This window comes from Perca fluviatilis, chromosome 15 (genome assembly GCF_010015445.1).
Source record: "Perca fluviatilis chromosome 15, GENO_Pfluv_1.0, whole genome shotgun sequence".
Classification (NCBI taxonomy): Eukaryota; Metazoa; Chordata; class Actinopteri; order Perciformes; family Percidae; genus Perca; species Perca fluviatilis.
Window position 1 is genome coordinate 6,311,908 of NC_053126.1, and position 14,153 is coordinate 6,326,060.

At 39.8% G+C, this 14,153-nt stretch overlaps 1 protein-coding gene across 1 annotated transcript; it reads left to right on the forward strand.

The window, feature by feature from the left end:
* Positions 1–860: 860 nt before the first annotated feature.
* On the forward strand, positions 861–9,382 carry LOC120574777. Its single transcript, XM_039825221.1, has 4 exons — positions 861–1,319; positions 1,473–1,541; positions 6,178–6,470; positions 7,961–9,382. Exons 1-4 carry the CDS (start codon positions 1,097–1,099, stop codon positions 8,840–8,842), a joined length of 1,467 nt encoding a protein of 488 aa, XP_039681155.1. The 5' UTR covers positions 861–1,096; the 3' UTR covers positions 8,843–9,382.
* Positions 9,383–14,153: the final 4,771 nt, after the last annotated feature.

Here is a 14,153-nt window from a genome sequence, read left to right on the forward strand (position 1 = left end):
AATTTAACAATAATATGAGTATTGAAAAGATGAGAAAAAAAGTAATTTCCTGTATGTTGCTCCCAACATTGTTTTTATTGCCATATGTTTCAAAGGGGTTTGGAAATGTATGTATTATGATTGTATGTATTATAAAACTTGTACTTTTGTATTTGTCTAAAGGCAATGAATAAATGAATGAATTATTTATTTTCGTATCTGGCCGCTTATGGCACAATTATAGGATTATTCAAACACATTTTAAATAAACAATTTCCTAGTGCTGACACAAAACAATATGTACATAAAGGGTACAAGTATAAAATGCAAGAATTCAACACAAACAAGCATTTGCATCATGCAAAACCATCAAACAGGATTTCCATTTCACTACACCGTATTTAAACTAAGATTAATTTGCACTCTCTTTCTGTCTCTCTCTCATCTGTCTGTTGCTGATATCTGTTTACATTTTTTAAATTTGTGTACATATTTAATGACATGGCTTATTTTGATAAAAACCTGCCTCTTAACGGTTAAATCTATATGCCAGATGTAAACAAAAAAATTTACACTTGCTATCACTTCAAATTATGATGAGAAAGACACAACATGACAGGAATATATTTCCTATTAAATTTAAAGATTGGGTTCTCTTTGATAAGACCAAGTACACGTTGAAAGTTGAAATTCTAATCATTTTTAAACTTGTTTACATGTACGGTCAGCTGACGTCACTGTCACAGTTGCCAGCAGCAAATCTGTGCGGGGAGCTGCGCAGCCGCCCTGCGCATCCGTCGGCTGAGGTGGACAGCGCAGCCATTTTTCTCTCTTTTTCTCTCTCTCTCTCTCTCTCTCTCTCTCTCTCTCTCTCTCTGCCCCTTACAAGAACATACAGAGGTGGGGTTGGGGCGGGGGGGGGAGCCGTTTGTCCATCACGCACACATATCAAACCCGACACGCGGGAGTCATGACGTTAGCGGCACATACCGAGGCTGAACTCATCACCGTGCGTTTGACATCCGCGAGCTCCAAACTTTCTGCCAGTTGAACGCCTGCGCAGACGAAACGGGCTCTCCCTCGCCTCCATTATTAGGCTCACGTTTTGGTGTCAGCCATGGAGGGGCATCTGCAAAGAGGCTGCAGCGACGTGGCGACTATGCATGTGAAAACTGAAGCGGTCGAGGAGAATCCATCTGCGCTGGTTTTGGGCAGCCGAGAGTCGCCTGCGCCCTGCGGAGATACCGCATGCAGAGGAGGGGGGGGAGGAGGAGGAGGAGGAGGAGGAGGAGGAGGAGTGGGGGGGGATCAGACTGCAGAGGAGCCTCCCGTACTGCTGTGTGAGTGCACACATCCGCTGATTTCAAATGCTTCGCTTGGCTTCATCTTTATTTCCGTAGAGTGCAAAAGAATGCAATATTCATTTCCGTTTCAAATTCAGATACACATGTAACATGTTTTTAACATGTGCCTTGTATCTGTGCCACCATTAGACCCCGTGAGTACAGAGCGCTTCTTCGCCACATCAGTGGATGGAAAAACGTACCTGAAGATAGCTCCAGGTGAGTGCATCACACTTTTACTATTCGGATTGGTGTGTGTGTGTGTGTGTGTGTGTGTGTGTGTGTGTGTGTGTGTGTGTGTGTGTGTGTGTGTGTGTGTGTGAGAGAGAGAGAGCTCCTGCAACAGATTCTGACATGAAATAAAACACACTCTATAGAGCTATAGTGTTCTGTGTAAGAAATGTTGAACTCTCACACATGACCATTGTCGTCCCGTCAACCATGAACTTGTCCTTCCAGGTCAAAATTGAAAATGAACTTCTTTTGTGCTTTTTCTGAAGTTTTTGACGCTTTTTCTGAAGCAGAAAATTCTGAATTATTTTGACTAATAGTTAAGATCCAACCCAGTCTCACGGCAGTTCGTGAAATGGTCACGTAATTTCATGTAATTTTGATTTGTGTACACGGACACGTTTATATCTGGGTTTTTTCTTTTCGTGATGGTCAGCACGTTTTTTTTAAAACTAATGTATTTCAGTGGGACGCATCTTCCGTGATCGCAGCACGATTCTCAACGAGAAGATGACGTAGCATTAAGAGCGGCTACGGTAGCGAGTAGTATGAAAGCCTGAAAAGGGAGGTTGGTTGAGATGGTGGATCGGTCAAACAACACAGGACTTTCACCCAGTAGACCGGAGATCGTGTCCCGCATGTCACGTTTCCTAAACCCAACCGTGCCGTTCTTCTTTTCCTAAACCCAACCTGTCCCGCTGTATACAGCTGTGCAATTGTTGGTATTATAAAAAACGTGCTGACCATGAAAAAAACGAGATAAACGTGTTTGTGTACAAAAATCAAATAGATAAAATTACGTGACCATGTCACAAACTGCTGTGAGACTGTTTTGTAAGATCAGAGGATGTTGATCACAGATGGGTATATGTCAAAGTTTAGTTCGAATACTGTTTTGAACCCATTTAAACATTTATTTTTCAAATGCTATAAAATTGAATAAAACACGCAAAAATTCACTCAAAGTAATCATTAATTTTACCTGAAGAACGTTGTATGGAACCATCCATGTTATTTTTGGCCAATTTGGTTGAAAGAAATCCATATTTCTTAATTCTGATATACAACACTTTGGGGAAAAAAACGGGTCGAATTTGACCCGAGGACAACACAAGGGTTAATAAGTTAGTACATGTGAGTTCACTTCTACAAATACAGTTCTGTGGCAGTGAACATCTATTTAACTTAATTAGATCTCAAGCTCTACCTGCCCCAAATCAAAAATATATATCTTCCCTTTTACATGTAGTGCTATTGTTTAATCTGAGATTGTTTTGGTGTGAGTCGACCAGTGTTGGAGATATTAGTCATAGAGATACAGTACAGGCCAAAAGTTTGGACACACCTTCTCATTCAATGCGTTTCCTTTTATTTTCATGACTATTTCATGACATGAGATTCTCACTGAAAGCATCAAAACTATGAATGAACACATGTAGAATTATGTAATTATGTATGTAAAAGTGTGAAATAACTGAAAACATGTCTTATATTTTAGATTCTTCAAAGTAGCCACCCTTTGCTTTTTTATTAATAAGGGAAAAAATTCCACTAATTAACCCTGACAAGGCACACCTGTGAAGTGAAAACCATTTCAGGTGACTACCTCATGAAGCTCATTGAGAGAACACCAAGGGTTTGCAGAGTTATCAAAAAAAGCAAAGGGTGGCTACTTTGAAGAAACTAAAATATAAGACATGTTTTCAGTTATTTCACACTTTTTTGTTAAGTACATAATTCCATATGTGTTCATTCATAGTTTTGATGCTTTCAGTGAGAATCTACAATGTAAATAGTCATGAAAATAAAGGAAACACATTGAATGAGAAGGTGCGTCCAAACTTTTGGCCTGTACTGTATATCTTCCCTCTTACATGTAGTGCTATTGTTTAATCTGAGATTGTTTTGGTGTGAGTCGCCCAGTGTTGGAGATATTAGTCATAGAGATATAATGGAACCTTAAGTGGCACTTGGCTTGTGGTGCTCAAAGCGCCAAAACGATACATTGGAAAAACTCAACAGCAATGTCTCTTTCCAGAAATCATGACCCAGTTACTCATGATAATCCACATCACCTTTTCCAACTAAAGCATGATTTATGCTTCTGTGTAAAATATACGCCGTGGCTACGTACTTAGGTACGTGGAGACACGAACCTACGCCGTAGCCTGACGTGCACCTCTCGACGCACGTCGCTCGGCCGTGGCTTGGTAGCGTTGCATTTCCCCCGACTCATTTCCTGCTTCTCCTTCTCCATAAACCGCATGAAATCAAGGAGAGGGTTAACTTTTCCTGCTACAGATTTCCCACCGTGGTCACAAAGCACTGAGGAGACACTTCTCTCACTACAACTCTAGAGTCGGCACTCTCTCCGAAGCTAATCCTCATCACTCTTACTCTCTCTACGGAAGCAATAGTGGCCCAAATCTGATTTTTTTTTTTCTTTTTTTGGGGGGGTCAAGTGACCAGGTCAGACTTCTTCAGAAATAGTGTGAACACTCAAATCTTGCCCAGATCTGATTTTTTTTTTTCAAATCAGATTTAGACCACTTCCATGTGTGGTCCTGAATCAGACCCAGGTCAGATTTGTTTTTCAATGCGGCCGCAGTGTGAACAACCAAGACGGATTTGATGTGACTTTTACGTCAATCTACATCGACATTTGTCACAGTTATGCGCTGGCGGGAGTTAGCCCTAGACACAGACAGTAAAATTTAAAACTTGACTAGTCCTACAAAATGGAGAACAGTGATGGAGCAAGTCAGTGGAGGGAGAATGAGGTGTTAGACCTAATTAGTGTATGGGGGAGATACTTCAATTCAGTCAAAACTAGAAGGATCATACCAGAACTGCTCCGGTTTTGAAAAAATAGCAAAGAAAATGGAAGAACGGGGACATGGGAGAACGTGGCTGCAGTGTCATAACCAGCCTGACTTTAGTGCAACAGCGTGCTGATGTCATTGTTATTGTTCTTTTGCGAGTGCGGGTCAGTTCGGAAACGCAAACCGTTCACACTGGAATCTGATGTAGACCACATTCTAAAAGGTAATGTGAACAGCCAAAGAAAAAATCGGATCTGAGCAAAAAATCCGAATTAAGAATTAAAGGTCACATGGCATGAAAATTTCACTTTATGAGGTTTTTTAACATTAATATGAGTTTCCCCAGCCTGCCTATGGTCCCCCAGTGGCTAGAATGGTGACCCTCCACCTTGCCCCCCCACCTCTCTCCTCCTCAATAGCTACAGACAGAAATGGTACATCCTAAGGAAAGCTCATTGTGGGACTGGCTCTAGTGGCTGTAATTCTGCACCAAGACTGAATTTCAGGAAAGAGACTTCAGATCCAGTATTAGGGGACCACTAAGGCCTATATAAAAGAGACTTCAGATCCAGTATTAGGGGACCACTAAGGCCTATATAAAAGAGACTTCAGATCCAGTATTAGGGGACCACTAAGGCCAATATAAAAGAGACTTCAGATACAGTATTAGGGGACCACTAAGGTCTATATAAAAGAGACTTCAGATACAGTATTAGGGGACCACTAAGGTCTATATAAAAGAGACTTCAGATACAGTATTAGGGGACCACTAAGGTCTATATAAAAGAGACTTCAGATCCAGTATTAGGGGACCACTAAGGCCTATATAAAAGAGACTTCAGATACAGTATTAGGGGACCACTAAGGTCTATATAAAAGAGACTTCAGATACAGTATTAGGGGACCACTAAGGCCTATATAAAAGAGACTTCAGATACAGTATTAGGGGACCACTAAGGTCTATATAAAAGAGACTTCAGATACAGTATTAGGGGACCACTAAGGCCTATATAAAAGAGACTTCAGATACAGTATTAGGGGACCACTAAGGCCTATATAAAAGATACTTCAGATACAGTATTAGGGGACCACTAAGGCCTATATAAAAGAGACTTCAGATACAGTATTAGGGGGCCACTAAGGTCTATATAAAAGAGACTTCAGATACAGTATTAGGGGACCACTAAGGTCTATATAAAAGAGACTTCAGATACAGTATTAGGGGACCACTAAGGTCTATATAAAAGAGACTTCAGATACAGTATTAGGGGACCACTAAGGTCTATATAAAATAGACTTCAGATACAGTATTAGGGGACCACTAAGGTCTATATAAAAGCATCCAAAAAGCAGCATGTCATAGGACCTTTTAAGACTTGCGGAGTGACCGTAGCGACCACACACTCCCCCACGCACACACGCCGGCCCTGCTATTCCCTTAAAGAGATCAACGCACACTCCAACGCACAAGTATAAACTTTAGGCCACTTACGTAGGCTACGGCGAAAGCTCTGCGTAGAGCCTCCGCACAACCATAAATCAAGCTTTAAACCCACTTCAAACCAGGAAAGAGAGCACAGAGAAAACCGAAAATCTCTCATGTGAGACAATCCAAACTTTTCTCACTTTGGCAGAAAATAATGTTTTTATGGGTTATAGTAAGAAACTGGTTGAGAAATTACGTTCTCAGGGCCTTTTTAAATATATTTCAATATATCTCCTCCATAACCATTTACATATAAAGTACCCCACAGCTTAAAAAAACAACAACAAAGTCACCTGTGTCCTCTCCTTTCCACCAGCTTCAGCGATGCCACCTGCTCCGTCAGAGAAGACGCTTCCGTCCGGCTCCGATTTCTCCTCCAAAGCCGTTTTGTGTCTGATAGAGGCCGTCGGGCGCCGCTGGGGCCTGTACGAGACACGGGAACGCTCACAGCTCTTCCAGAGTGTCCAGGAGGAGATGGCCTCCAAGGGGCACGTGCTTCCTGTCGAAAAGATCCGCCGCAAGTGGAACAACCTCATCGTCACATACAAGAGGGTCAAAGACCGCAGCCGGGAGACGGGACACGCTAAAACGTCCTGGGAGTTCTTCGATGTAAGTCTACATTTTTCTTTTTTTCTACGTTTTCTCTCTATTTCCCCAAAATGTTGGATTGAATATGAAGGGAAGGACTTTATCTGTATAGCACATTTCATACACTAGGGCAATTCGATGTGTTTGAAAATATCAGTTTTTTAAAAACCACAAGACACTTCTTATAGTTTCTAAATGATTTTGGGGCTAATTTGGACTTGCAGCTGGCTCGGGAAATGGAACTGGATCAGGTCTGAGTTCTTACCCAGAAACCAAGTTCCAACACCAAACCATGTTTACCCATGATGCCTGCAGTGCAAGCAGATGCATTTTTTGATGAGTTTTATAAAGAAAGTTATAATAAATCAGCTCAAACATCCCACTTACAGACTATTACTTTCTACTCATTTTGACTCTCCTTCCAGGTCTCCCTTGTCACACCCTTGTCAAAGTCCAGACGTCATTGACTGTTTGCGAAACCCCGCCCTCCAATAACAGTGATTGTGCAATCATAGCTTAGCAACCAAACCGCAGGCCTGCCAAACTTTGGATTTCTCCACATGTTGACGCAGTGTACATAGTGTGCTGTAGTGAGATAGTCTGCATCAAGGAGTTTGGAGGGCGGTGTATATCTTTACAAAAAAGATGAGTTACAACACTTACAGTAGCATGGAACCTAGTGTATGAATGGACTTCTCTGTCATGTGTCAACGTGTGTGTTCCTACTGCCGAGAGATCAACTGATGGTGCCACAAATAATAACTTTATTTGCTATAGCACCTTACGGACAAAGTAACAAAGTGCTTCACATGATAAACATTGTTAAAGTGCTCATATTATGCTCATTTTCAGGTTCATAATTGTATTTAGAGGTTGTACCAGAATAGGTTTACATGGTTTAATTTTCAAAATCATCATAATTTTTGGTGTACTGCACATTGCTGCAGCTCCTCTTTTCACCCTGTGTGTTGAGCTCTCTGTTTTAGCTACAGAGTGAGGCATCTCACTTCTATTACATCTTTGTTGGGAGTCGCACATGTGCAGTAGCTAGGTAAGGACTACTAGCCAGTCAGAAGCAGAGTATGAGGGAGTGCCACGCTAGCAGCTAGGCGAGCATTATAACGTGGGTTACAAAGTGACGCACGTTTGTCTCTGAAGTAAAGGCTGGACTACAATAGAGCTGTTCGGAGCAGTTTGTGAACAGTGTTTTCTGTTGGAGATGGTAAGTCCCTTTGGGGTGGACTTTGGGCTTTTTCACTTTGTAAAACTATTATGTGCACAAAAAAGATATATAACACAATAAAGGAAAGGGGAAAAGCCAAAAAGCACAATATGAGCACTTTAAAAACCCCAAGTTTAAACAAGTGAGTGAGTCAACCGAGACTGCAGAACGTAAGACAATAGGAAGGGCGGAGCCACCACTTCAAAGGAACGGTCACCTTTAGTAACCTGGCTTGTTTATTTCCTCTCTCCATCTCTCTTTGTCTTTCTTTTGTCTTCTCTTACACTAGCTGATGGACGCCACACTCTGTGACACGGTTGGCACTCAGATTGTCAACACCAAAAGAAACAAGGGCAGCAACACGGTTTCCACTCTGCCTGGCCCTTTGGCAAAGATTGCTGCAAAACCACAGTTTCCGCCCACCCCCATCATCCGCCCCGATGGGGACTTTGCTTCCACTGGTGGGGTGGACTCAGCGGGTCAGGGAGCCGTCAGCAGTCAAACCATCAGTAGCGTTGCGGCCATTACCTCAGTGACTACAGCCACCATGTGCCCGACACATGCTCCGGAGCTCAAGCCCCTGATCGTCCTCAACAGTGACATTGTTCCAACCAGCATCCATCCAGCCACCATTGTGCCATCTCCATCTTTTATCTCCTCGCCTTGTTTCACAGAGACAGCTTCTACTTCCCCTTCCCTTGGCTCGACTGGCAACACAGACCTCAACACGTCGCGCTACGTTGGCCGCAAAGCTCCATCATTCTCGTCAGGCGTCGTCGCACCCTTTCGCCTTAGCAACGCGCCGCTCGGCAACAATCCGAGTCTCCTCGGCCTCTCCTCCTCTTTCATCCCGACCTCCTCTTGTCTCACTTCTTCCATTTCCACCTCGTTATCCACAAGAACCGCGTCGGGAACCGAAGGAGACAACGAGAAGGGAAGCGAGGGGCGGAGCAGCGCCACTTTGTTCCAGGAGGTTCTGCAGCGGCAGGAGGAGCAGGCCTACCTCGACCGAGTGGCTCGCCGCAGGGTGGAAGCCCGAGAGAAGAGGCGCGAGAGGAGGGAGGTACGGATGGCAGAGTCCATCGGCAGGATAGCCACCGCCCTGGAGCTGCTCTCCTCCAAACAGGACACGGTCATCGCCCTCCTGCAGAGACTGGCTGATCGGAAGTGATGGAGGCTGAAACTAGGGCTGCACCTTTCATCGCAATTTTATCAAAATCGTAATATGGACTAATGCAATCCATCCAAATCGCAGGGCGGGCGCAATATTTGTTAAAGGCAAAATGTGTTAAAACATTCTGAATTAAATATTGTGGTGCTGCAGAGACAGCCCAGCCTACAAATTGCATCCTACAGAGTAAAGAAAACAATCCTATTGGTAAAGATCCTTGCAAAAATCACACTATAATCATTTTAATTTTGATATTTTTCAATGAAAATTTGAATAACGATACAAAAATGGTCATTCCCTCCAATATCGTGAATTATATAGTAATCGCAAAATCAGTCAAAATAACCACAATTAGATATTTTCATCATATCGTGCAGCCCTAGCTGAAAGGCTGCAAAACAAAGGCGCTCTCATCCTGAGATCACGCTTATGAAAACTTCTCTCAATATGTCTGCCATGTAGTGAGCCAGAGTTCCACATGCTACTGAGAAGGGTTTTACTCTCTTCAACTTAATGTAAATAAAATTTTATAAAATCATACGAGCTGGTCACTTTTCTACATTAAGCATATGTGATATGGGTAGGATTGGGCATCGAGAACCGGTTCCATCTTGGAATTATTTAAAAAATTACGATTTCAGTGGAATCGTTTGGAAAATGTTGGTTTTGAATCCGATCATATGTTCCAAATTGTACATGCGCATGTTTTGGTTTCCGTAGCAGCCACTATATTTCCAGGCTTGTGGTGTGGCAGCCATGGAGCACAGTAAGTGGCACTCTAATGTGGCTTTACTTTACATTGAAAAAGCCCGGTAAAACTGTAAACCACCATTGAATAAAAATAAAAATGGCCTCTTATCTGTGAAATAAGAATATGGCCCGTTAACACTCCACCCCTCAAAGAATCCGAATCGAGAATAGATAAGAACCGGAATCGAAAGGAAGAATCGGAATTGGAATCAGAATTGTTCAAATCAAAACGATGCCCAACCCTACATTATGGGATGCTATTGTTACATGCTTTACATTTCAGTGCATTACAGTGTGCTGCATGATCATCCAATAAAAACGTTCTCTTTGAACCTTCAGCAAGATTAGATTTTGTCTGAGTAGTTTTGAGTAAAATGAATGATAATTACTGTGAGCTTTCATGTAAAGATGCTAAAAATGATGTCAGCATTTGCTCTGGGCAAACAATCTTTAAATTAATGATTGACAATGCTTTGACAAGGAGAGGTACATATTGTTTTCAAGTCTTATCTTTACAGCCAGTACTGATGTGCCCTTATAGACATTGGAACAGTTTGTTGGCCAATGTAATCATTCCTCCTCTCATCTCACAATGGCCAAGAAGAGATCTCTTCCTAAATGCATTTATAATGTAAGAGATGGGGGACAACCCAGAGTCCATTTTCTGTACAAAACTGATTTCTACAGTTAAGCAGAAGCTATATGAGCAGCCTGTTTTTAAAAGGAAAAACCAAGCGAGTATTTTCTATAGTTAGTCAATTTTGTACCAAATTCCCTGCTTGTGCTGTTTCTCCACTGCAACTCAGCAAGAAAACACAGTCGAAGAAACCAAAAAAATGGGGATTTTCTACTTAAAAGACCAAAACGTTTGAAGTTACCCACTTGATTTGTTTAACGCTGACTTCTAAAGGCTCTCATTAGCTTCAGCTGAACTCTAATGTATTTCTGCACATAAGAAGGATGGGGGAACACATTCCAGGTATTTCTTCGCTGCCAGTAGGCCTATGGACAGGAGGAACAATATAGCCATGTGGGTTTCATGTATTAGAACATCTTCAAAATGAATAAAATCATTTCCCCACTAGATGGCGCTTTCTGTCTACCAATAAGTTTTTGGTCAGTTAAAGTTTTAAGACAAAGTAGTGCAACTTTTCAGTAGGGCACTTTTCCACCGATGCTTTTGTCACTTTTTCCCAATGTTTTTTTTCTGCACCTTTTGACGTTTTCCCCCTCCCCCACCTTTTAAGCTTTTCCCGACATTTTTGTCACTTTTTTCAACGTTCTTTTATAAAAAATTTTTTTTTTCAAATGCTGTAAAATTGAATACAACTTGTAAAGAGCGTATGGAGCCATCCACGTTATTTCTTTTGAAAATGTGGTTGAAGGAAACCCAAATTTCTGATATAGAAATTTGACCCGAGGACAACAGGAGGGTTAGGACTGATCCATTGCCCAATTTTGACATACAGTAGCCTATGTGACTTTCATTTGGTTATCCATTAACAACCATCATGTTGTACTATGTATTGCTATTTCAAAGTGGTACTACTGTTTCAAAGAGAAAATCCTTTTCTAGGAAAACATTTTCAGACTCTTGAACATGTAAACGTGTACAACTTTTGCTTTTAGGGTATTTTCGGTCAGGGCCCTAAAGTATAATCCGTTTTTCGTTTCAAACCAAAAACGGAAAAACAAAACTATGAGCTCCGTTTCCTCGTTTTTCCAATGTCCATACAAATTAATAATTAACTGGAAAACTGCTCGTTTTTCAACTGTTGTTTTTTTGTTATTCATGTTTCCGTTTTAACCCAAGAGCGAGAATACGGGCTCATTTTTATAATGTGCATAATCATTGAAAATCTGATGGAACACAGGTCTCGTTTATAATGTTATTTTGGTCTTACGTCTTAAGATCAAAGTTGACTAAAACAAATCCGCTCTGGACAGGAAGTAACATTAACGTGTCAAAATAAAAGTATGAGAGCTGTAATAACTGCCAGAAGAACAATGTACTTTAGCTTTTGCCTGTAGCTTGTCAGATTAAGCTACAGTTAATTATTTAGGGTTATATAAAGTATTTAATTGAGCAACATTCATTAATATAAGCCACAAAGGGAGTAAGAATGGATATTGTTTTAAAATAGAAATAGGATTATAATAATTTTTGCCAGAAGAATGAGGCACTTTATGAATACATTGTTTGCCTGTAGCTTGTCAGATTAGGCTCAAGTTAGCTATTTAGGGTTATATAAAGTATTTAATTATTAAATAATAATTTTTAAATCACATGAAATCTGCATTCATCTATTATTAGCCTATGTGTGGCAGTTATTGACTAGTTACTCTAATCTTACACCAGCCAGTAAAAAGGCATCTAACACTTGTGTTGTCTTCGGGTTAACTTTGTCGTGTTTTCAAAGTTTCTTATAAGAAATTTGGGTTTCTTTCAACCAAATTAACCAAAAACAACATGCATTGTTCCCTTCCAATGTTCTTTGCAAGTAAATTAATATTCACAACTTTCATAACATTTTGGGTGTTTTATTCAAATTTATAGTAGTTATGGTCTTCCCGGGTGAATTTTGACCTGGTAGTGCAATAAGGCACCATTGAGCTTTACAGAAGATATATTTACAAGTACACACACACACACACACACACACACACACATATATACACACAGACACACACACACACTCAGACACATGCACACACACACACACATAAACACACACAGAAACACACACACACACACATAAACACACATACACAGACAGACAGACATAAAGACACAGACAGACACACACAATTGTTGGGTCTTTGTAAATTATAGAGTGTGGTCTAGACCTACTCTATTTGTAAAGTGTCCTGGGATAACTCTTGTTATGATTTGATACTATAAATAAAAGTGAATTGAATATATCAGTCTGTTATAATCCAAAACAACTAATAGTATATCCTCATTTTACTTAGAAATTAGGTATAATTCATGTAAATTAGGTCTGTTGACCATGAATGCAAAAAATAAGTGTAAAACTAATGAGTGGAATGAAGTTGGATAAAAGGGGTAACCCAGAATTGAGTGATAAATTACTTCATGCTTTATGAAATGGTCAATTTAGTTATGCCAATAACATTTATAATGACCCAATTTATAAGACAACACAAGGGCTAAACCACCTGACCACTTAAATGAAAAGGCTTCTTTTTGCAACTCTGCAGAATATTCATGTGACATGGTTGACCAACTTAACTGCCAATACAGTTTTTTACAATCACTTTGGCACTAATTTCAGAACCTTGACGTCATTTTTCAAAACTCTAGACACAAAACTCAAAACCAATGATCGTTTTTCAAAACTCTAACACTTGTTTCAATTGCTTGGATACAATACACATAAACCAAAGATCATTTGTTCATTTAACAAAGATCATCTGTTCAATATGACACAACTTAACATCAAAGTACTACTATTTCAAAAAGCAATTCACACATTACAGTTCGGATGATTGTCTATTCATTCCATTACAATCATCTAACTATCAATTGATACAACTACTCAAAATGATAAGTAACTGTTGCATTACCATTACAGCTTTTTACAATCACTTTGCTCCTAATTTCAGAACCTTGATGTCATTTTTCAAAACTCTACACACAAAACGATCATCACTTGTAACACAGGCTGTCCAACGTTCAAAACATTGCATTGTGCATTCATATCTTTAAAGAAATATTGCACTTGCACGATCACTGGTTCAAAAAACAAATTTATTGTGAAATACCATTGAAACATTACATTAGATCACCCACACACAAGCTACCCATAGTTTCACTGGGTCATCGTTCTTACAATCATTAAATATTATAGTACAAAATAGGTGATATTTGTTTCATTATGGTTATATATATATATATATATATATATATATATATATATATATATATATATATATATATATCCCTGTAAAAGTACTGCAGTAGTAGAGAGAATACTACAGACCAATGTGGTACAAGTGTATATATATATATATATATATATATATATATATACACACACACACACACACACACACACAGTACTTTATATATAAAGTATATATAAATTATATATCTCAATCATCAGTAACAAGTTGGCAGAATTGGACCAGCAATTCCAAGGGCCTGCATCCATACAGTGCAATACTGTCAATACAGTAAATAGTCTTAAAGGTGGTACATGGGAGCATAGCAACAGTGTCTGATAAACAGTAGTATATTACAGTAAAGAAGGATGATGAAAATTTACATCCATAAATAATGTAGTCTAATTGGTTCATGCTCCACACTAAGTGGTGACAATGAATCTTGTTATCTAGAAACTTTCATGATCTAAACATGGAATATTGTTTGTCTGTTTCCATACAACTAGTCATTAAGAGTAATGCAACAGTTACTTATCATTTTGAGTAGTTGTATCAATTGATCGTTAGATGATTGTAATGAAATGAATAGATAATCATCTGAACTGTGAAATGTGTGAATTGCTTTTTGAAATACTTTGATGTTAAGTTGTGTCAT